The following is a 23756-nucleotide window of genomic DNA, read 5'->3' on the forward strand; positions in this document are numbered from 1 at the left end:
CGCATGTGAACTTGAGGAGAACTGATTTACTTGCTATTGTAGAAGTTTAAACTTTTATTTAAAGTTAAATTGTTTACAGACGCCATCAATGTCATATTTTTTTTTAAAAATGCAATTGTTGGGGGCTATAAGCAAACCAACACTAGATCACAAGTGGAAGGTTACTTGAAATTAATACTTTCATTCGGCAAGGATGCATTAAAAGTGACAGTCAAGACATGTTTTACAAATTTTGAACTTTCTATTCAAAGAATATACTGAATAAAATGTTAAAGTAGTTTCTCAAATATTGTAATTTTACTCAAGATTGTATTTAGACTTTTTTCCCTCTAAATTTAACGAGTTTTTTCTTGAAACACGAATTTATTCTCAAGATTGTATTTAGACTTTTTTCTCAAAATTTAACGAGTTTATTTTCGAAACATGACTTTATTCTCGAAATTTAATGAGTTTATTCTCAAGATTGTATTTCGACTTCCTGTCTCGAAATTTAAGTTTAATTTTGCATTATAATGACTTGTTGGTCTCGAGATGGTTTTATTTTTTTTTATTATTGCTTGGCCCTAATTCTCTTCCGTAGTTTTCAACATTGATAAAACTAATAATAAATTTAATTCAAATGAATAAAAATATTTCTTGAGCACCAAATCAGCATATTAGAAATACTTCCGAAAGGTCATGTGACACCAAAGACGATAACTATGATGATAAAGATAGTTCTAAATAAATATAAAAAGCAATGATAACGGCACAGAGAAAAGATATCGTTGGACTTTTTTTTTCAAGCAGGTGAACGATAAAAACATTGATAGCCAATCAGAATCAATCTTGCTTTAAAGAGCTCGAGTATTAATGCGATAAAACGATATCTTTCTTGGTGTGAACGTAACTTAATGGTTGCTAAAAACTTTGCCATCACAGGAATAAATTACATTTTAAAATATGTTAAAAAAGAAAAGTTTTTGACTTTTAATATTAGGTCACAATATTGTTTCTAATCCATTTTGATCAAATAAACGCAGCTTCTTTAAAAGCATACGCAGAATTCTTTAAAATTCTTTTCTAACCGAACCTCAAACTTTGGAACAGTAATGTGCCTTTCATCTTGACAATAAGTACGGAATCAACAACAAAACATAAAATAGAACTAATACTACGATCCATCAAAGAAACGGGGGAAAAAGGCCAATATCCCAGCAGTCATTTGAAAGTGTATGGATTAACCAGCACCTCTAACAAGCTGGGAAGTGTATGGCAAGAGAGAGAGCAAAACATCAATGAAAATTTCCTTAATTACAGTTTTAAAGATGGAGGCTGTGAAGGAAAGGAGGGAGGAGGAAGGGAATCTTTGCATCCTCTCCTCAGAAGACTTCCTTTTTCTGTTCGTCTACTCCCAGTCTCATTAGCCCCTCATTAGCTAGGACAGGTGCAGCCGGCAAAAAGAGACACCCTCAGACCCTTATAACCCCCCCAACCAGTGAGCGAGCCGCACTGTCAGAGCCCATTCTACTGATGTGAGATGCATTCTTCCAATCAAAGCCTTCCACGGCTGCTTGGTGGGTGGGAGCAATCTCTGAATAGTGGATGATCTAGTGTAAAAAAAAAAAAAAAGTAGCAGCAAAGTGGGAAGGTGGTCAATGTTGCAACAAGCTCCTTTCTGCTGTCAGTGTTGTCACATTAACACTTCATCAAGATTGCTCAATACTTCCACCCCAAAACTTCCTGATGATTGCACTTAAGAAAAGAAACAACATTCATGACATGCAATATAAAAACAAATGTAGACATTTTTCATAATATACATTTACAATTTATTAGTTTATTGTAAAAAGACTAAACAAAACAAAAAAAAACTATCTTTTTCTGAAGGTAAACTGAAACAAAATAATAAATCTACATATTTAGGTGAGCAAACATCCATAAACTAAAGGAAATGCCAATCGATTCCCAGTAAAAGTTAAAGTTGGGAAGAAAAAAAAAAATCTCACAACATTCAAGCAGGCACTTCTTTTTATACATACATAAATATCTTATAAGATATAAGATGTTTAACAAAAATGAAATGATCTTTCAAAGCCTTAAACAATGACACCTCTTTGCTGTAATCACTCCCCTTCACTCATTGTAGCGAGCCAGTTTGAGGCGAGGGATGATGTTCATGGACTGCAGTTCTTGGAAGAGCAGTTTGCAGGCGTATGGAATTCGTAGAGACGACACATGACACGAAGACTTGCAGTAATGACACCTGCCATAAATAGAAAATTCTCACTAATTAATCCCTTTGATGCATTTGACTATTATATGATTATTGTTGGAAATTGAATAATATTTCAACAAGTAGTTATTGCCCTATTTTTTACTGACCATCCTGAATATCCCAGCAAGCCACACTGCCCGCACACATCCACCTCAAAAGCATCACTGGAGATCATCAGTCGCTCAAGCAGCAGCATGCTGGCTCCGTAGCCAATGAGACAGTCTCTTTCCATCTCGCCCAGACGGAGACCACCATCCCTGGAACGTCCCTCAGTGGGCTGCCTGCGTTGCATTACATAGAATCCTGAATAACACAATTATCTTATTGAGCAGACATTTCAATTCAAATTTTTGACTTTCTTACCTAGTAAGCACTGCTCTCGGACCACGTGCTCTGGCATGCATTTTATCCAGCACCATGTGCTTCAGTTTCTGATAGTAGACTGGACCGAAGTAGATGTAGGCTTCCAAAGGTTCCCTAAGAGCAAATAATAATAATTGATTCATTAATTACAGTAAAGTCCCTTTGGGAAAACACCCTCTGGTGGCTCTTTTGATTTTTGCAATATACAAATATAACTAACATGATGCATTTACACATGGCAGACACTTTACGCAACAGTACCTGTTAATTTCACAATTATCGAAATCAATATTAAATTAAGCTTTAAAGGAGTAGTTCACTTTTGAAAAAACGTTTGCTGATAATTTACTCACCCCCATGTCATCCAAGATGTCCATGTCTTTCTTTCTTCAGTCAAAAAGAAATTAAGGTTTTTGATGAAAACATTCCATGATTTTTCTCCATATAATGGACTTCAGTGGGAACCAGACGGTTCAAGCTCCAAAAGAAACTTTAAGTACAAACTGCAAACTTGTTCAAAGGGCTTTAAACGATTCCAGACGATGAATATGGGTCTTATCAAGCGAAACAGATCGCTCGTTTTATAAATAAATAACAAAGTTTAAGTTTTATAAGCTCAAACGCTCTGTTCTGCAACGCACTCCTGTTCGGACTCGTTCATTAAAATGAACAAATCTTTTTCCGAGTCATTTGGTTCATTTGGCGAAAGAAACGAACGAATTTATTCGGAAAAAGATTTGTTCATTTTGTTGAACGAGTTCGAACAGGAGAGTCACGAACGTGCACCACAGAACAGAGCAAGGCGAGTGTTTGATCTTAAAACTTTAACTTTGCTATTTTTAAAAAAAATGAGTGATCGTTTCGCTTGATAAGACCCTTATTTATCGTCTGGAATCGTTTAAAGCCCTTTGAACAAGTTTGCAGTTTGTACTGAAACTGTCTTTTGGACCTTGAACCGTCTGGTTCCCATTGAAGTCCATTATATGGAGAAAAATCCTGGAACGTTTTCATTAAAAACCTTAATTTCTTTTCGACTGAAGAAAGAAAGACATGGACATCTTGGATGACATGGGGGTGAGTAAATTATCAGCAAAAGTTTTTTGAAAATTGAACTAATCCTTTAATAACTAAAATGTGAAGCAAACTTGTATTAGTGAAATATAAATGATTATGTAAATGAACCAGGTTTTACCCTGTGATGCCTGAGGTGACATAATCCTTGCCCTGGTAATTGTATCCATAGCGGATCAGATCCTCACAAACGTCCTTCACTTTACTGCCCCCGAAAGCAGTGCCATAGTGAAAACGTCCATCCAGAACCCCTGCTTTACCAGCCAACAGCTCAATCAGCTTCCCAACCTGACACAGAACAAACCAGGCCACTGATAATCATGGGATGCTAAACACATTTCTTTAATGCAGGAGTGTAGATTCTCTGTAGGGCAGTTTTACTGACACTGCAGCTGGTGAATGCGAGTGTGACATCATGTTGAGGTCACGCACCGCTGCACGACAGTAGCCTTTACTGAGGTCACGCACAGAAAGAGCCGGAAGATCTTTGACCCCTCTCTGTCACTGAGAGGAATCTTTTACTTGGCACAAACTATTTCCTATATGACGCCTGCTGTGTGCTCCCAAACACAGAGTTCAAAATTAGGAACTGTGGGGGAATTAATGTTCCTGAAAACTGCATTGTATTTGCCTTGGCCACAAGACAAAAAACTTTGACAATCTTAGGAAAAGAGGAACATGCATTCCAGAAATCCACTGAAGTTTACAGTCAGTAATATTTCATTAATTAAAATAAGTTAATTTGTTCTTTCAGCAAAGGAGCACCAAAAGTGGCAGGAAAGATAATGTTAAAAAATGAAATAAATGCTGTTCTTTTGAACTTTCTATTCATCATAAAAAAAAACTTTTTTTTGATAAAAAAATATTAAGCAGCACATTGATTTATAACATTGATAATAAGAAAAGCAGCAAATCAGAATATTAGAATGATTTCTGAAGGATCATGTGACACTGTAGACCGAGTAAAGCTAAATTACATTTTAAAATTTATATTGTAATAATATTTCACAATATTGATGTTTTGCCCCTGAACTTTGAGAAGTCAAAATTCAGTTTTGTTGAGCATAAGGGACTCAAAAACATTTTTAGAAAATATTATCAACTCATCAAAAAATATTATAACTGTATAAAAATATATAAATATTTTTTATTAATTTTTATTTTTAAAAAGTACTGAATTTAAAAATCTCAGCTATTAAAAGGAATATGCATTTATTGCAAAATTGCCAGGTGATGTGCTTTATCCTGCTTATTACCACATAAATGGACTTATAATACTGATTTTAAATAGTCGCCTGGGACATCACTCATTTATAGTTTAGTAGTCATTATTCCAGAGAGCTGTGTAATAAAGCATCCTAATAAAATGTAAAATAATAATAAAACTATATTTTGAAATCTGAAGATCAATAAAAATAGTGCATAACCGCTTTTTAAAATGTTCTATAAAATATCTTTTCAAAGAATTTCGAATAAATATTTTGGTAACACTTATGATTGTCCATTTTACACATTTTACTAACTATTAGTGACTTTGCAACTATACGTCAACTAACTCTCAAAGTATTAGTGGACTGTCTGCTTATCTGCTAACACTTTATTTTGATGGTCCCACAACAGACATTCTAACTTCGCAACTTACTCTAGTAACTTGAACCCTAACACCTAACCCAAACCCAACAGTTTACTAATACTCTACTAATAGTCTAATGAGAATTAGTTGACATGTAGTTACAAAGATACTTATAGTTAGTATCATCAAAAAGTGTTACCAAAAGTAAACTCATTAAAAGACAAAAGTCATATAATCTGATGATGGGAAAGGACGTACAGTCATTCTGGAGGGATAACCATGAGGGTTCATGATGATGTCAGGACAGATTCCGGAGTCACAGAAGGGCATGTCCTCCTGAGGAACGATCAGTCCACACACACCTGTTACAGAGAGAGAGACCCATGTTATTTACAGACACATAAAATGCATTTAATTACTAAAGTTAGAATCAAACACATCCCTATATTCAAACTGGCTGCAAGAAATGTTAACTCCACCCTGTTAGAGCAGACCTTTCCCATAAAGCTTAAACGAGTTGAGTGATTTCAATCACATACAAATGCTAGATGAAAAAGTGTGAGGTTTGCGTAACTCATCTAAGTCTAACGGCCTATAAAGCAGACGTATTCATGTCTGCTGAAGTGGAACCATTGGAAATTCAGACTGCAGGACGGAGTGAAAGTGGACCAAAGCAGTCAGTGAGAGTGTAAATGTTTGCAGAAGAGCTCCTCACTCTTCCCGCAGCCAGAACAAACACATTATTGGGCCATTTGCAAGTGATAAAAGAGACAGAACAGAACAGGGGCAGGAAGTGAGGAGAGGTGCTTAGCTGGACAGTGAGAAGGGGATTATACACCCATAGTTTCCCCTTTACCATTGAGCGCACAAAGAAAGGTCCAGCTGAGGAGAACGATACATCCATATGCATTAGTTATATATATATATATATATATATGTATATAAACATATTCATATATTAGTTTTTCATACTGGAAATAGTTTAAACACAGTAATATAACCTTGCGCAGATTACTCAATATTTTGATACAGTATTTTGATACTGCCTAAAGGCACTGTAACAATGAATCAACAAAAAATAAATAATAATGAAAATAAACAATGAATTTAATAATAGATAGTCATGGAACATCAGTATATATGGCAGTGGTGTAACTTTATGGTTGCCTCTTTTCAATAAAAAAAAGAAAACGAGTCTTTTCTCCAATTATTTAACAGAACAAAATCAACAAGTTGTAACAGTTTCACTACTGTTCAAAAGTTTGGAGTTGTATTTAGTTAGAAAATCTATTTATGTCTAGAAAGGATTCATTTCTTTGGTCAAAACAATACAGTAAAACATGAAATAGTGAAATATTTACAACTTAAAATATCGGTTTTCTATTTGAATGCATTATAATATGTAATTTATTCCTGAAGGCAAAGTTGAATATTTAGCACCATTACTCCAGTCTTAAGTCACATGATCCTAAATATGCTGATTTGGTGCTCAACAAACATTTATTTAGCCAATGTTGATCAGAGTTGTGCTGAAACTGTGAAACTTTACTGGAAATGTGTTATACCTTTTTTAAGGTTTTGGAAAAAAAAGTCCTTTTTTAAGGATTCGTTGATGAATAGAAAGTTCAAACGAACAACATTTATTTGAATTATAAAGCTTTTGTAACATTATAAATGTCTTTACTGTCACTTTTGATCAATTTAATACACCCCAAACCTTTAAAAAGCACAATTTGCAGTTAGTAGTCAAATAACATTAAGTACAGGAAATAATTGTTCGCTGAAAAAATCGTAGAAATAAATCGTCGTTAGTAGCAGGCCTATTAGGTAGAAGGATTTCTTAGAGGAAGATGAGAGAAAGTGAGAAAGAGCGAAAGAGATAAGCTAGAGCGGTTCCCATAGCACACATCCTCTGTGTTGTTTGTTTTGTGTGAGAGTGAATGATAAAAGAGGCATGAAATCAGCAAAGAAAAGCAGGACAGCAGTAAGAGTCCATGGCCCTCCATCATTGGCTATACAACCCCTCTGTGGCGGCTCGCACAATGAACCCTGCCAAGACAGCTGTGTGAGTATCAGAGTGTGAGTGTCCGTTTATATGGGTGTGTGTGTGTGTGCGCGAGCGCTTCGGTGTGTGTTTGGGTCACCGGTAAATAATTAACCTATCGTTCTCCGGTGACCGGATCTTATGAGGGTGGAAGAGGCTGGTCAGGACGAAGGATGGGTTTAAAATGAGTAAGACAAAACTCCTGTGAAACTTGATAAAAGCCAATGGCTCCAAACCACAGTGGGACGTCTTTAAATGGGCTTTTTTTCAACCCAAAAGGTAGCCAAAATTTCTTTCTTGAAAATACAGCGCTCTCTCAATCTCTCAAATTTTATGCCGCAAAGCTTTAGTGCGCGCATAGGCGACACATTTATTAAAGCACCAACTAAAAGAATTATTGTGTGGTTGGCAGCGCAGTCACACACCTCTGGAAAACACAGCTCAACTTCTCCAAATGGGACCGTTCAATAAAAGCCCACCTCTAAACGCACAAAAGACATTCAAGAGAACGGCACTATCCTTCACAACAACAATTAGCTGCCCTGTGTTATCCTGGTCCACCGACACTTGCCTGCTCCTTTAAATACCAAAAGCTCCTTTAAAAAGAGCAGTAAATAGCATCTCGGGCGGTTTGCGGCTAACCCCTCCCTGACCCCTCCTCACTGTCACGTCCCGTGATGAGTGCCAGTGGACGACCTCCGCTAATGAAATGAGTGAATTATGCATGGCGCCAGTTAACGCTCTGATTAAAACATCATACTGACCAGCTCTCTCAGCGGAGGTGCTCAAAAACAATGGGGGCTGTAAATACTTTCCCAGGACTGCGCCGCTGCTGTTATAAATTTGCATAGTCTGGCATGGGACAACAAGCTAATTAATTGAAAAACAGGCAGCGGGAAAAAAAAAAAGTTGAAGAGGATGGGAGGGCCAGCTGGGACGATAATAAAACTGACATCAAAAAGCAAATTTAGTAACATCTCTTCCCACTTGTTATTAAGAAGGGTTCATTGGAATTTGGAACAATGCTGAAATTGTGTTTATCCGCTAGCAGAGGAGAATATGCCAGTCTGGATCCTGCAGTACCTTTCTGCCCATGTCGACTGCTGAACTTGTCTCCGATCTCTGGTCTACGTGTCTGCCTGAGCAGGATCTTGACCAAGAAGGCGTCCTCGGCGTTGGAGGAGATCATCACCTTCTCAATGTAGGAGTCTGTCGTTCCTTTGTACCTGTAGAATGAAGAAAGTAAGTATTTTGGTTGGTGTGGGAGAAAAAAACCCAACTTTTGAGGCTTTTAGCAATATTGCACAGTGGGATCCTAATTTTGTTTTAATTAGTTTCTTACGAGACTGGCACGTCTCTGTATTGTGGTTGGCCTGGCTGGGCGCTGCCCTCCAGTGGAGTTTGGGTGACAGTGGGCATGGACTTATTCACTAGCACCTGCTTGTTCTCGACCTTCTCACCTGGAAGAGATGCGACATACAAAGCTTCAATACATATCTTTAGATTAATATATTAAAGATTAATTGGCTGAAATATAGTTTAAATAACTATAACTTTAACTATAGAGTTTTTTTTTTTTTAACTTTCTAAGAGTCTCACCGGGCAAGCATATGCCGTCGGCATCCAGGATGCTGTGTCTCCAAATGGGCTTGCGTGTTTCGGCATCCAGCATCGGACCCATCACCTTGTCAAAGGTCTGGTTAGTGTACCGCCTCAAGGTGCACTTAGCATTCTTGTACACCAAACATCTACCAAAGCCTAATACAAGACAGAAGAATGAACAGACAATAAAAAATGAACAAAGCAAATGCCTTTTTTCCTGTTTTTTTTTTTTTTTTTTTTTTAAAGAAAGCAACATTAAATGTTTAGTTCTGACCTCTGTCAAGAGATGCTTTATTAAGCACCAGGGCATCTTCTATATCATACCCACTGTAGCTCATTACAGCCACAGTGGCGTTCTGGCCCGCGGGAAGCTTCTCAAAGTCAATCAGCTCGATGGTCTTCGTCTTCACCATGGGCTTCTGTGGGTATGCCAGCAGGTACATCAGAGTGTCTATACGGTTTCTTTGGTTATAACCAATAGTTCCTGATCAGAAACAAAAGAAATTAGGTTGAGCAAAAACTCAAAAGCAAGATGTAAATGAGGAAAATTATAAGTTAATGCTGCCTCAGTGTATAAATGAGATAATCCAGTAATATATTTTACATAACATAATTGATAAAATTTATTTTGGGTTTTCTGACACTTTTTATTGACTAATAAATGGCATATATGATACACTATATTGTGAATTATTCTGTTTTTAACATTGCTCTATTCGACATACAATTACAGTAGCAAGATTTTAGAACAAGAAAAACACATTAAAGGAGTAGTTCACTTTTAAAAAAACTTTTGCTGATAATTTACTCACCCCCATGTCATCCAAGATGTCCATGTCTTTCTTTTATACGTTTTATAAGCTCAAATGCTCGCCTTGCTCAGTTCTGTGATGCGCGTTCGTGACTCTCCTGTTCGAACTCGCTTATCAAAATGAATGAATCTTTTTCCGAGTCAATTCGTTCTCGAAAAAAGATTCGTTCATTTTGATAAATGAGTTCGAACAGGAGAGTCACGAACGCGCATCACAGAACAGAGCAAGGCGAGCATTTAAGCATATAAAAGTTAAAAAAAAAAATTTAAATGAGCGATCATTTCGCTTGATAAGACCCTTATTCATCTTCTGGAATCATTTAAAGCCCTTTGAACAGTTTGCACTGAAACTGTCTTTTGGACCTTGAACCGTTTAGTTACCAGTAAAGTGCATTAAATGGAGAAAAATCCTGGAATGTTTTCACAGAAAAATTTTACATTTTTTTTCGACTGAAGAAAGAATGACATGGATATCTTGGATGACATGGTTGTGAGTAAATTATAAGCAAAAGTTTTTTTACTCCTTTAATAAATGGCAAAACATTAAAAATAGGAAAAACATCAGATATGGGTTGCAACTAACCTCTTAAGTTAATAAAGGAAGGTGGTGACACTTAAGGCTAAATTTGAATAAATAGATTGATCCACTCAAAACTGAAAATTCTGTTATCATTTACTCGCCCTCGTGTTTGTCTTACTTTCTTTCTTGGGTAGAACATATTTTGAAGAATGTTGGAAATCAAACAAAAAAAGACGCTACTGACCATGAACTAACAAAACACATTTTTTTATTTTTATGTCTAGGTTAATGTTAATTAATAATATGCTATTGTTAATAGCTAATTTATGATATATAATTGTGCATTAACTAATGTCAATTTGAACTATACAAATACATTTTTAACATCACAACCTATCATGAAAATATTTTTAGTTTTTATTACTCCCAGGTACTGCATTAACAAATGTTAATGTATAGAACCTTACTGTAAAATATTACCAGAAAAGCTGTTACATTAACTACTAAGGGTTTTCTTAACTTAAAGGGTTTGTTGTTCCATTAAAATATCAAATTCAAACAATATGAAACAACTAATGCACATCTAATCACATTTAACTGACTGTCTAAGGAGTGTTGATGTAAAGGCTGGTGTCTGCAGTGTTAAAATCTCTGGGGTGGAGGGGGGGGGGGGGGGGGTTTAGTTTATAGTATAATAGCCGCCGTCCCTTGAGGCCTTGACATTTGTCAGATGCTATTACTCCACAATCAGGGTACAAGCACACAGTGTGTGATAATAGGGCTGGGGCCACACAACTGGATTTGCACATGTATGGGGCTGTCCGTCCAGAAAAAAAGAAGACAAGGCTGAGGATATTGGGCCAAATATAGTAGCAGTCTCAGTGGTTTTGTAATGGGGGTGGTGGCCAGGAGAGGTTTAAGTAGTTTTGGTAACCAGGGCAGCGGAGTGTGTGTGTGCTCTCTCCCTATTGCGCAGCTGAGCACACTAACCCTGCTCCGCACACTGAGCTCAGGACACAATGAATGCCTAATGACACTCAGAGACACTGGCAGGGAAAGGCCTCTACACACACACACACACACAAAGTATGACTACGCAAGCAGGCGATGTTTGATGTCCACATACATACAGAATGTGGTGTGTGCGTCAAAGGTTTTGAATGTCAGTGTGAAAGTGAGTGTTGTCCGTGACTGAATAGGAGTGTGTGTGGATGTCTGCTTTTGTAATTGCAACTAGTCTTCCAGGATGCATGGACACAGAGACTGTAGTAGTCTTACCCATAGCCTGCTTGCCCATGGCACACTGGTAGGTGTTTCTGGGGGACTGGTTATGATGAGGATAAGGAATCAAACCAGCGCAGACCCCCAGCAACGTGAATGGCTCGATCTCCAAATGGGTCGTTTCCCTGAATAAAACATATAGCATGGAATATTCAGAAGATTGAACCTGAAATTACTTATTTTTAGGGATGAACGATATATTGGCCACCAAATCAGTATCATCCGATATATGTTATCATTATCGGCAGAAAATTGGCAGATAAAGCCGATAAATTATTGATTATTTCCTTCAGGTTTTGAATTGCTGGAAATATGATTGCAATTCAAAAAAAGAAGGAAAATACAGTTAAATATTAATTTATGTTACGGCTTACAATATAAATGTATTGAATTATTGGGCTTACGAGTACTCACTTGGCGATCATGTGCTCATATAATGCAATGTTACAGTCATTCTCCTCATTTACATCCAGATACTCCACCAGACTCTCATGAAGAAAGTCCTCAAATGTTCTACAGGGGAAAACGGGTGGAAAGAACACAATGAAAAGGCATGCATAAAGACAGTCTAAAATCTGCGTACTGGATTCCCCATTCAGATATTCAAATATTGACCAGCTTCAAACGCACCTGTAGCCTTGAGACAATTCCTCAATATGTTTGTTCTTCACAGCTGGCTGTCCATTCTTCACAATGATGTAGGGTCTGCCAGAGCACAGAGAATGCAACACAACATGTCTTTGAGCAACGGTACTGGTTTTAAGAAAAAAAAATTCTTTGCACAATTTCTTTTTTCTGGTACCTGCACAAACGGCCCCCATCAGAAGAAATATACACACAGCGGTCAGTCAAGTTAGTTGAGATAGACACAAACTCGTTTATAAAACCAGCTCTTCGCATTAGCCTGAAGGTGTAGACCAACTTCTGATGGTCTCTGATCACTCCAAGAATGTTACCTAGAAAAAGGACCCAACATTTTATTTTTTAGAATATAAAACTATTCAGTTTCAGCCTGATAAGAAACCTGGGTGCATTCACACATTAAAAAATAAACATAAAATATGGTTTACTAATTAAGATTTGCATGTGTGACAGTATTAACGCACGTTCAAAGGAAAAGTTTTGGCTTGTTCGAGCAATATGAGAGACCCACTGTGGTGCCACCCAGATGCATATACACAGCCTCAATGTTGTGAGCAACTATGTTTGTGTTTGCTAATTAATTAGCGACAGCGGAGGCCTTTATAATTTGTAACTTATCAGCGCTGTGAAAAACATATACATTAATTAATTAATAGGGTGAGCTTTCTGTGACATGACATTAAAAGGTAATCAATGGCACACTCTTTTGTAGCCGTGGAATGGCAGAGGTTCATTTGAATATTATTCAAATGCCAGTAGTCTGTCTGTGTGCTTGAAAAAAAAGGGGGAGAAGAACGTGCTGTTTTGCTTTTGTTCTGCCTGTGTGAGCAGATACCATTGAGGAAGACGAGGAAGACCGTGGGGTAGGACAACTCCTCTCCGCAAAGAAGGTTGATGTCCTCCACTCCCAGGTTAAATGCCAGCTTGACGATGGGGCCGTCCTCCATGTCAGTGGTGATGTGGGTCATCAGAGCCAGATTCTTCACCAGACCGCAAGCCTAGACAACAATTATACAGCCGTGAGAATAGAAATGACTTTTATAAAGACAATACATTAGTGGTCAACCAACACAATCGATCTGATTGCATAAATTAATTGAAAAGAATTGAAGCAAAAATGAATGCGGTTTCATGAAATGAAATGAAATTCCTCAAATTTGCAATGCTGACAAGATGGTGGGGTTTTGTAAATGAGAAACACTGACCTCTCCTTCAGGTGTGTCTGAAGGGCACAACATGCCCCACTGGGAGGGCTGAAGGGAGCGGGGACCGCTAACCTTCCTGGTTTTCTCAAACTGAGAGGAGATCCTTGTCATCATGCCCAAGGCTGAGATGTAGGAGAGGCGGGAGAGAACCTGAGTCACACCCTGCCTGTCCATCTTAAACCTCTTTAGAGACCAGTTCCCCTGGAAGACACATTACACACGATTAAATAAAAAAATTAAAGCTATACAGACATATTTTTAAAATAGCAAAATCCAATAAAAATGACAAAAGCGCATATAATGACAACCTGAAATTAAAATACTTCAAAATATATCATAAAACACACTATAACAGTATATAAATAACACTTAAAGGAGTAGTTCACTTTAAGAAAAACTTTTGCTGATAATTTACTCACCCCCATGTCATCCAAAATGTCCATGTCTTTGTTTCTTCAGTTGAAAAGAAATTTTTGGATGAAAACATTCCAGGATTTTCTCCATGTAATGGACTTCATTGGGAACCAAATGGTTCAAGGTCCAAATGAGAGTTTCAGTGCAGCTTCAAAGAGCTTTAAACGACACCAGACAATGAATAAGGGTCTTATCTAGTGAAACGATCGCTCATTTAAAAAATAAATAAAAAAGTTTAAGTTTTATAAGCTCAAATGCTCGCCTTGCTCTGTTCTGTGATGAGCATTCATGTCTCTCCTTTTCGAACTCGTTCATCAAAATGAACAAATCTTTTTTCGAGTCATGACTCGAAGGGTCCTAGATAAGACCCTTATTCATCGTCTGGAATCGTTTAAAGCTGCACTGAAACTCTCATTTGGACCTTGAACCGTTTGGTTCCCAATGAAGTCCATTATATGGAGAAAATCCTGGAATGTTTTCATCAAAAACCTTCATTTCTTTTCGACTGAAGAAAGAAAGATGTGGACATCTTGGATGACATGGGTGTGAGTAAATTATAAGCAAAAGTTTTTTTTTAAAGTGAACTTCTCCTTTAAGTATCATTGTGCTGACTTTGAATTAAATACACAACCAGTCAAAAGTTTATACATACCTGACTGAATTTGCATTTCATCATCTTAAAAATCTTCTAAAGACTCTTGATTAAATGTTTGAAAAAGATTTAAATGTTTTACAGACAATTTTTTTAAAATCCAAACAGTGGTATGGATAGTGAAACAAACATAAAAACTCTTGCAACACTGTTTAAGGTCCTGATGTGTCTTGCCCTGTGCATTGGTGACTGATGGGCTGCTGATTGTCTGGACTCACAGTGGAGATAGCGTTAACCATGCCGTTGGTGATCTGGTCCTGTCTCATGTGCTTCACCACGTCAAACTGAGCTGCTCTCTGCTTGGGGATGATCTGGTCGGCGATCTTCTTCAGCTCTGAGTTAAACTTCTTGAACAGATCTTCAAACAGCAGGGACAGGAGCTTAAGGAATGCAGAAACAAAGCGTTACAAATTGATTCCCTGAAAGGAGGAAAAAACTACACCAGTGTGTTATCTTGCAACACAACACTACATTATATCTGTACTCCAGTCAATAACAGCCTTTGAAATGAACTTTATTTGGCTCTAAACCCCCCTCTCTCCATCATCTTATCCAAGATTTAATAAACAGGTGTTTTTACGCTCTGATAAATTTGACCCGGCCTTTCAGGCTTTTTTTTGTGCATCATATTTGCATACGTGAAAATAAACATCCTCATCGAAAATTAATAAAGAAATTAAGCTTCCATGGCCCAGCCAGGCCAATTAGTTGAATGTCAGGGAATCGTAAATGAGGAGAAAAGAGATTGGAGGTGTTGTAAAGCGGGCATGTGCGCGTAAAGCCTTGCTGAAAGGGTTCCTGTCACTCACTAACTCCGAATTGCTCACACACTAATGTAAGCAAGCACGTACACACATAAACACACCCCACCTCGGAGCTGGTGGGGGGAAATTAAAGGACTTAAGACAGCGGTAATTACATTATCACAGTCGGGCTGGTGGATTAGCTCAATCGCTCCAGTCAAGGCGGCTATTCTTTTGTCATAGCCGGGCTAAATTATAATAAAGAGGAGAAATCCCTGAGTTTGGCTGGGCTGCAGTCGGGCGTTGCTGCCACATATCTCACCCACAACAAAAGCGGGGCGGCTGGGAATGGAGAGGAAGGCAGAAGAATGGGGGCGCAGACGAAACAAAGCATTGGGAAAATAATGATGGTATTATAATGACAAGCTGAGAAGAAACAAAAGGGAAGGTGAGGGATTGGGCGCTAGCCAAGCCTGTATCTGCTGGTTTTGGCTTCTGATCAGTTTCATGAGAGGCCAACAGTGCGTCTAATGAGAGTAACGACTGAGAAAGAGAGATCAGTTATGTTTGACAAGAGTCCAGAAAATGTTTGCTCGCAGAAGCGAGACGGCGCCCGTGTGCAGGTTGTAATATGAAATCATCCGTACAGGAGCGCCAATCTCAAAAGAGATATTGAACAAACGTTATGCTCTCTAATCTTTAGTTCAGCTCCCCAATAGTGTCTGCGCCACGCAGGATAAAAACAGATAAATAAACAAGCATTATCATAATTAACGGCCTGAGCTTGAAGGGGCTGTCAGTCATTCTTAATAGAATTATAGGGGGTGTGAATGGAAAAGGCAGACAGAGATGGAATAAAGGAGAGCGATGGATGGATGGATAAAGAGTGGCGCAACACGTCATTGTACTTTCTTCATTTTAAAGTGAATATTTCATGAGCCTTGCTTTCATCTGAGTAAATACCAAGCGGTTGGAAACATCAGTCATGACAGGGGCAGCTAAAGTTTGAGCAGGACCGTGAACCATTTTTTAAAAAGGAATCAGAACATGACACAGGCCAGAATCGAACCTATTTCTCCCATATGAAAAGCAGAACTCAATCAATGGACCAAATAAATGCCATTGCTGAACCCTTTGCCTTTGAACACAAAAACATTTCGATGATTTTAAACATTTGAGAGAATTTAATCAGCATTTTGAAAGACGTCTCTTATGCTCAAGGCTGATTTTTTTTTTACTAGTGACTACAGTAATATTGTGAAATATTATTACAAATAAGAATACTGTTATCTATTTTAATATAAATTAAAATATAACTTATTCCTGCGATGCCAAAGCTGAATTCTCAGCATCATTACTTCAGTTTTCAATGTCAAATGATCCTTCAGAAATCATTTTAATATGCTGATTTGGTGTTAAACAAACTTTTTTTTAATATTATCTATTGAAAACAGTTTTGCTGCTTCGGTAGTTTTTGATTTATAGTTCAAAAGAACAGCATTTATTATAAATACGTAATTTTTTTTCACAACAACAAAAGGAATAACGTCTTTACTATCACTATCAATGTAATGTATCTTTTCTGAAGAAAAGTATACATTTCTTTTAACAAAAACAAACAAAGGGTGCTATTCAAGTGAGGACCTTTTGCTGAATGATTATGTCCAGAAGTTATAGAAGACCTGTTAATAAAGAAGCAGATACCTGGCCAGCCAACTCCAGACGTTTGTTTCCATAGTAATCTCGATCGTCCACCTTGTTGTCCCCTTGAGCGAGAATAACTCTACGTACCATCACAGCGAGGTAGATACACTTAGCTCGAAAGTTAAACTCCTTAACCTGCGAGACACAAACACAACATGACAGATCCAAAAAAACAGCAAACAAACTATTTATACTCTGATTTCAACTGCATATCAACAGTTAAAAGAAGAATGAAGGCATGGGGAAGATTATCAGAAGCCTATTTGGATGTGGGGAGACCAAGAACTTTATGTTCAAGTTCATTTTAATATGACGTACAGGTACGTGGGTAAGGATGGTAGAAGCTAACAGCTCTCTGGCCTCCTCCATCTTGGTTTTCTTGGGGCCGCCCCACATGCGCTGACGCCTCACTTTATTACCAATGTATCTTAGTGCCTGAAAGGACACACACACAAAAAAAAAAAGTAATTAAGATGCCACTTTTACAATTTAGTTTAAAAAATATTTTCAATAAGATTACCATTCTCTTGTATTAGACTTGATGGCATTGCAGATTTACATTTCAAAGTATGTTATGATGAATTAATTTATAAACAATGAAAAGCATAACGTTTCAGAGCCTCAATTAATAAGATTAAATGCATCAAATCAGACCGTTTAATCTGGAGTGACCGAGCCGGTGCAGGGTTCACTGGCTCTCTAAAGAGGTATCAGAGAACTGGAACCCTCCATTCTCTGCAGATACTTGCGTGCACACACACACACACACACACACACACACACCTGAGCCAGCAACTTGTTCTGCTCCAGAGGTCAAAGGTCACACAGATTAGGCTTCTCCATTAGACCACCCACTTTGAGGCATGGAATGATGTGCAATTGAAGTACAGCCAAAATGACTTAAAGGAGTAGTTCACTTTTAAAAAAACTTTTGCTGATCGTTTACTCGCCCCCATGTCATCCAAGATATCCATGTCTTTTTTTCTTTAGTCGAAAAGAAATTAAGGTTTTTGATGAAAACATTCCAGGATTTTCTCCATATAATGCACTTTACTGGTAACCAAATGGTTCAAGGCCCAAAAGACAGTTTCAGTGTAAACTGCAAACTGTTCAAAGGGCTTTAAACGATTCCAGATGATGAATAAGGGTCTTATCAAGCGAAACGGTCATTAAAAAAAAATAATAATAATAAGTTTTATAAGCTCAAATGGTCGCTTGCTCTGTTCTGTGACTCTCCAGTTTGAACTCGTTCATCAAAATGAACAAATCTTTTTGCGAGTCAATTCGTTCATTTCATTCGTTGAATGAACCAAATGAAACGAAAAAAGAATTATTCATTTTGATAAACGAGTTCAAACAGAAGAGTCATGAACGCGCATCACAGAACAGAGCAAGGCGACCATTTGAGCTTATAAAACTTAAACTTTGTTATTTATTTTTTAAATGAGTGATCGTTTTGCTTGACAAGACCCTTATTCGTCGTCTGGAACCGTTTAAAGCCCTTTGAACAGTTTGAACTGAAACTGTCTTTTGGACCTTGAACCATTTGGTTACCAGTAAAGTGCATTATATGGCGAAAAATCCTGGAATGTTTTCATCAAAAACCTTCATTTCTTTTCGACCGAAGAAAGAATGACATGGATATTTTGGATGACATGGGAGTGAGTAAATTATCAGCAAAAGTTTTTTTAAAAGTGAACTACTCCTCACAAATCTCTCTCTCTATATACATATATATAATATATATATATATATATATACACACACACGTAGGCACTCTAGTCCGATATCACTTCAAGATGATCCAATTCGTGTTAAAATGTAATAAGACTGCCCCTAGTGGTCATAAAACTAGCAAAAACTCAGACCTACTGACACATCTAATCTAATTGCGGTCTGCACACATGTAGGCTTATTAGTGGACCTCTGATGAGGCCCACACATTGTCACAACCACATAAACAGGGATTCACATCCGCTCAGACACAGGTTGCTAGGAAGCAGATATGGTCCTTACTGACCCATTGTTGGGTCATGTGATGAATAATACATCTCAGATTCAGCAAACTCTGCCTCTGCATTTGATAATACACCTCCACAAAATATCTCACTAAAGATATTTTGGACACTTGTTTGTTAAAAGCTTTCACTTTATAAACAATATTCAGTGATCTAATGAAATTCCTTTAGTAGTAATTATAATAGCATGTATGTTAGCACTGCTGTTTATGCATTACGCATAATGAGATCTTGTTGGAGGTACCTGAGTTTGGGTGAATATTTGGGCCTTTTGGCACTCCTCCAAACTGGGAGCAAATGCAGCCATGACATGTTCCTCTGTGCCAATCATCTGAACTATCTCCTGGTCACTCTCCACTCCCATGGCCTTGTGGACGACAAAAGGATTCATAGAGAATAAGGTACTTATTCAAGGTCATAGAAGAAACACACAATATACACTTGTATATTTAAAGCAAAGAGACAAACTTTGTGTTAAAACATTTGAGAATGACGGACTCTTCTATGCTGTAAAGGTGAATATGGTGCCATAGGCCTCGATGACATTTATTTATGCAAATAGGGGACTGTGGGAACAGGACTGGATGGATCACAGTACTTAAAGGTCTTCACCGTTTGGCACGGCTGCTGTGTTGCAAGGAAATCCTGGTGGAATGTGCTGTGGACAGACAAGTGCAAAGCAAACAAGCTCTACAGCCCATTTACTCCGCGCCCTGTCCCTAACCAATCAGACCCATATGTTTAGAGAGAGCCTGGGGTGAGGGAATTAGGTGGAACAGCCGTCATGGTACGAGACGGTTCTCTGATTTGAGCTGTAATTAAATATCAATTTCAATTGTCAGGAGTGTCAGTGAACAAGAAATGACATTGAAATCCATATAGCGGAAGACTAAACAGTTCAAATATCAAATGTTTCAGGAAAGACTTGGTTTAGTCATTTTTTGATGTCCGATTTGTATCATTTAAATACTTATTAATGGTAATGGCAAGTAACAAAGTATATCTACAGTGAGCTCTCTCCAACATCTTAAAAAGACATTATAAAATGGATTTCTGCAGTCCTGGAGGCTGACTGGTCAACATATAATAATAATGTATTGAATTTATGTTTCGCCTTTCCTGAGCTAAAGGACGCTTCACAAAGAGCTTCATCTTTGCTAAAGGCAAGCAACAAGATGCAAGACACCATTCGATTTTAAGTAAACAGTCACAGATTAAGCTATCTGAAGCAAATTTATGAAGTGACATCCTTTCACAAGAGGATTTATTACCTTTCAAAAGTTTGGTTTAATTTGCTTAAATTTAATTTGCTTAAAAAAATCAGTAAAAACAGTGATATTGTGAAATATTACAATTAAACATTTAATTTAATATATTTTAAGTGCAATTTATTCTTGTAATGGCAAAGCTGAATTTTCAGCATTTTTACCCCAGTCTTCAGTGTCAAATAATTCTGCAGAAACCATTCTAATCATTCTCTGTTCTAAATTGTCCTTGTTGTCAAAACAATTGAATTGTTCAGGAGCTGATTTGGTGCTCACAAAACAAAGAAAGTAAGTTGTGGCTGCTTAATATTTTTGAGATTTTGGAAAAAAAATATTTGAAAATTTCGATTTCATTCTATTTGAAATAGAAACATTTTGTAACATTTTAAATGTCTTTACTGTCACTTTTAATCAATTTAATGCGTCCTTACTGAATGAAAGGATTAATTCACAAAAAAAAAAACCATAAATATTTGAACCGCACTGATATATTTTATCCATATATTTTAACAAAACGTTTAAATGTGTATTCTTTGTCAAAGCACACCATCTGCTGGTTGGACACAGAATGCGGCCTCACGCCTAAATAATGGACTACAATGTGCAAGACAAAGATACAAACCATCATGCTCTAGTAAATCAACGTCTGGAACTAATTTTTCACCTTAAAGATGATAGCGATAGGTGCGTCTTCAGAGAGGGTGTTGTGCTTTAGGTAAAAGCGTCCCTGTTTCACGATCATGTTGGTTCTGCTCTTTTTCTCATGTGTAGAGCTACAAACCAGAAAAAAGAAAGACATATGAGCACACAACTGGATATTTAGAGATGAAATTAACATTAATTCTACTTAACATTTGAACGTGTAATACTTTGAGGTGTTCTTTAAATCAAGATTTTATTATTATAACGTATACAGAAGAGCAGATTCCAGTACCTGGTGACAGAGGCTCCCACAGCACCTTTGCGATCTTGCTCCACAATGATGCGGTTCTTGGACAACTGTTCCTGAATGAGAATGACCTTTTCTTGCCCTTTCACAATAAAATAACCACCTGCACACAGACAAACCCTGTATCATACTTATGAGCTTCAGATAGGATTATCTGCATTATACTATGGCACGCAAACAATTAAATATCATTGAGATTTAATAATAATCGACCTGGATCTAGGGGACATTCATTGAGCTTAGAGAACTCCAATTGGGTCTTTCCTGTCAAGACGCAGTTGGAGCTTCGCAGCATAATTGGCATCCTATTAAAAACAGGAGAAGCTCAATCAAAAAGGAATCGCATATTAAGAGGTCTATGCAAATCTTTCAGTAAGTGTATAATTACCTTCCGATTGGGAGAGCATTGCGAATGATTCTCTGGCTGCCTCGGGTGTACTCTATATCCACAGTGATGGGAGCTGAGTATGTCATGTCTCTCAGACGACACTAGTGGTCAAAAAGCAAAATCATCAGGAGCAAATATTGCTGACTCGAGCTAGTTCTCTTTTTTAACTTATTTCAACAAACTTTTAAGTTTGCTTTGAATAATAGTCATTAAGTCACATGTAAACAAAGACGTTACCTCATGTGGTGCCACTGGTCTGGTTACATTAAAACTTTCTTCTACGTCAGGCATGCCAACGTAGATATTGAGATATCTAGGGACAGATGAGATATAACAGGCAGTATTGTTATTGTTAATAAAACTGTTAAAAAATTTGGTAATTTTCGGTAATTCTATTCACATTTCGGTCATTTATTTCAAAAGCTGGTATTACAATAAAACATTAGGTGAAAACGTAAATGTACAACAAATTTGGCAAATAAAAAATAAGTTTAAGGTCTAAAATGATTAAAATTGAAATAATTTATTAGAGCTTTATTGGGCCTGTCACGTTCATGAATTTTTTTTGAAAGTTTTAATGTCATACAAATAATTATATAAATTAACAATTTAATTCTGTTTTGTTAATGTCACCTACAGTGTAAGCATAATATAATTAAATAAAATATAATAGGCAGTGTTATTAAACCCACAAACCTTCATTTCATACGAAGGAAGACATTTGGATATATTTGAGTTAAGTACTTTACAACAGTGTTAATATATATTCTTTGGCAAAATTGATTGAAATTTAAACAGCACAATTGTTGCATTTAATATTTAAAAATAATTGCGATTTCATCGAATAACAACAATTGGGCAATTAATCAATAATCGAGACAGGATTTATAAGAAAAAAGAGTTGTTTTTATAGTTTTTTTTTCTTTAGCTTATATTTGTATATTTTATGTAAAATATACAAATATAAGCTAAAGGAAAAAAAAACTATAAAAACAACTTTTTTAATAAAAGTTAATAAAAACTGTAGTTATAGTATACAAATATTAGTAAAATTGCATGTGTTATAAAAATGCGAAAATAACGTCAAATGTGCAAAAAAAGTCTAATTGAACAAAATCCTCACTTTAGATACCACATTGGGTCGGCATCACTCGTGATCTTCTCATTCGCCTTCATGATCTTTTTTATCTGGAGAGATAAGTAGACATTTGTTTAGGCTCCTTAAGCTTTTTGTCGATATCCAATTATTTTGCTGGTACAAAAAGTAACCATAAAACAACCTGATAAAATGGAAACCAGTGAAAAGGAAACGGATAATAAACTAATAATAAATGTATTGCATTTACAAAATATGTGCAGAACACTGGTACATCCTTAAATAAGTCAACAAACCTCCACATTGATGAAGTAATTGAAGGAATCAATGTGCTGCTTTACTAAGCCTTTAACCTAAAAAAATAAAGAGGAATATTACATAAAAATGATTTGGCTTAGAGGCTGTAAACATAATATCATTATTCAACATACATCTTGCTGGCTATTAAGACTGTATGATATGTATAAGAGTGTGAATTTAACATTTTCTTTTCAACATCATTATTGTATGATTTTATTTTTTAAATCAGCTATTTTACAATCATACAAGTTATTATTTATCACTTCTTTATCACTTAAATATGTGGTGTAACAATTTAAGTCCAAATATGTAATCTCAATTAAAGTGATGACATTCAAATTTCTTGAATAATGATGATCAAAGTAGATGTAGTACATTACGTGTAATATAGTTTTAAACTATTTATTATTTAAAATATCACAGCATGTCTCAGAGCTGTCATTACTTGACCTGCCATATGCTGTCAGATGATATATATTTCTTCTAATTTGTAATGATAGTTGTCATAGTTAAGCTGACAACATGATTTTACCTTCAAAAAGGCTGGAAGCAGCTTCCACTTTTCCTGCAGTGTAGAAAGGAACAAATGAATTACCTTGCAATGCCTCACATTCATATCTAACAAACATACCAACGTTTGCTCAAACAGCACTCACCTCCACAGTGTGTACGGGAGCAGCGAGCTGCTGGGGAGTCATCTCCCCAAACTCCTCCTGTAGCATTTCTGCTATTAGCTGAGATACCAATGAACTTGAGAAATATAATCTAAGTTAGGAAACCATCATACACGCCGCAGACACTCTGCAAAGTGCAAAAACACTCTGAACGGAAGTTTGCGCTACACGTGAAAGTGCGAGG

The 23756-nt window shown here is 36.8% G+C and overlaps 1 protein-coding gene across 1 annotated transcript; it reads right to left on the minus strand.

The window, feature by feature from the left end:
- Window positions 1–1787: 1787 nt before the first annotated feature.
- Window positions 1788–23756, minus strand: LOC148977424 (DNA-directed RNA polymerase III subunit RPC2). The gene is made up of 28 exons (XM_089116385.1): window positions 23555–23756; window positions 23431–23463; window positions 22895–22951; window positions 22626–22690; window positions 21740–21815; window positions 21503–21603; window positions 21328–21419; window positions 21100–21217; window positions 20830–20938; window positions 19145–19267; window positions 17201–17317; window positions 16883–17017; window positions 14654–14815; window positions 13370–13570; window positions 13000–13162; window positions 12325–12478; window positions 12153–12227; window positions 11937–12035; window positions 11520–11647; window positions 9185–9394; window positions 8908–9066; window positions 8651–8768; window positions 8392–8534; window positions 5523–5626; window positions 3813–3979; window positions 2621–2734; window positions 2365–2538; window positions 1788–2245 (listed from the first exon to the last, which is right to left on the minus strand). The coding sequence occupies exons 1-28, from the start codon at window positions 23618–23620 to the stop codon at window positions 2116–2118; spliced, it is 3393 nt and encodes a 1130-aa protein (XP_088972511.1). The 5' UTR covers window positions 23621–23756; the 3' UTR covers window positions 1788–2115.

This window comes from Pimephales promelas, chromosome 10, assembly GCF_988280905.1.
Source record: "Pimephales promelas chromosome 10, fPimPro1.hap1.1, whole genome shotgun sequence".
NCBI classification, from domain to species: Eukaryota; Metazoa; Chordata; class Actinopteri; order Cypriniformes; family Leuciscidae; genus Pimephales; species Pimephales promelas.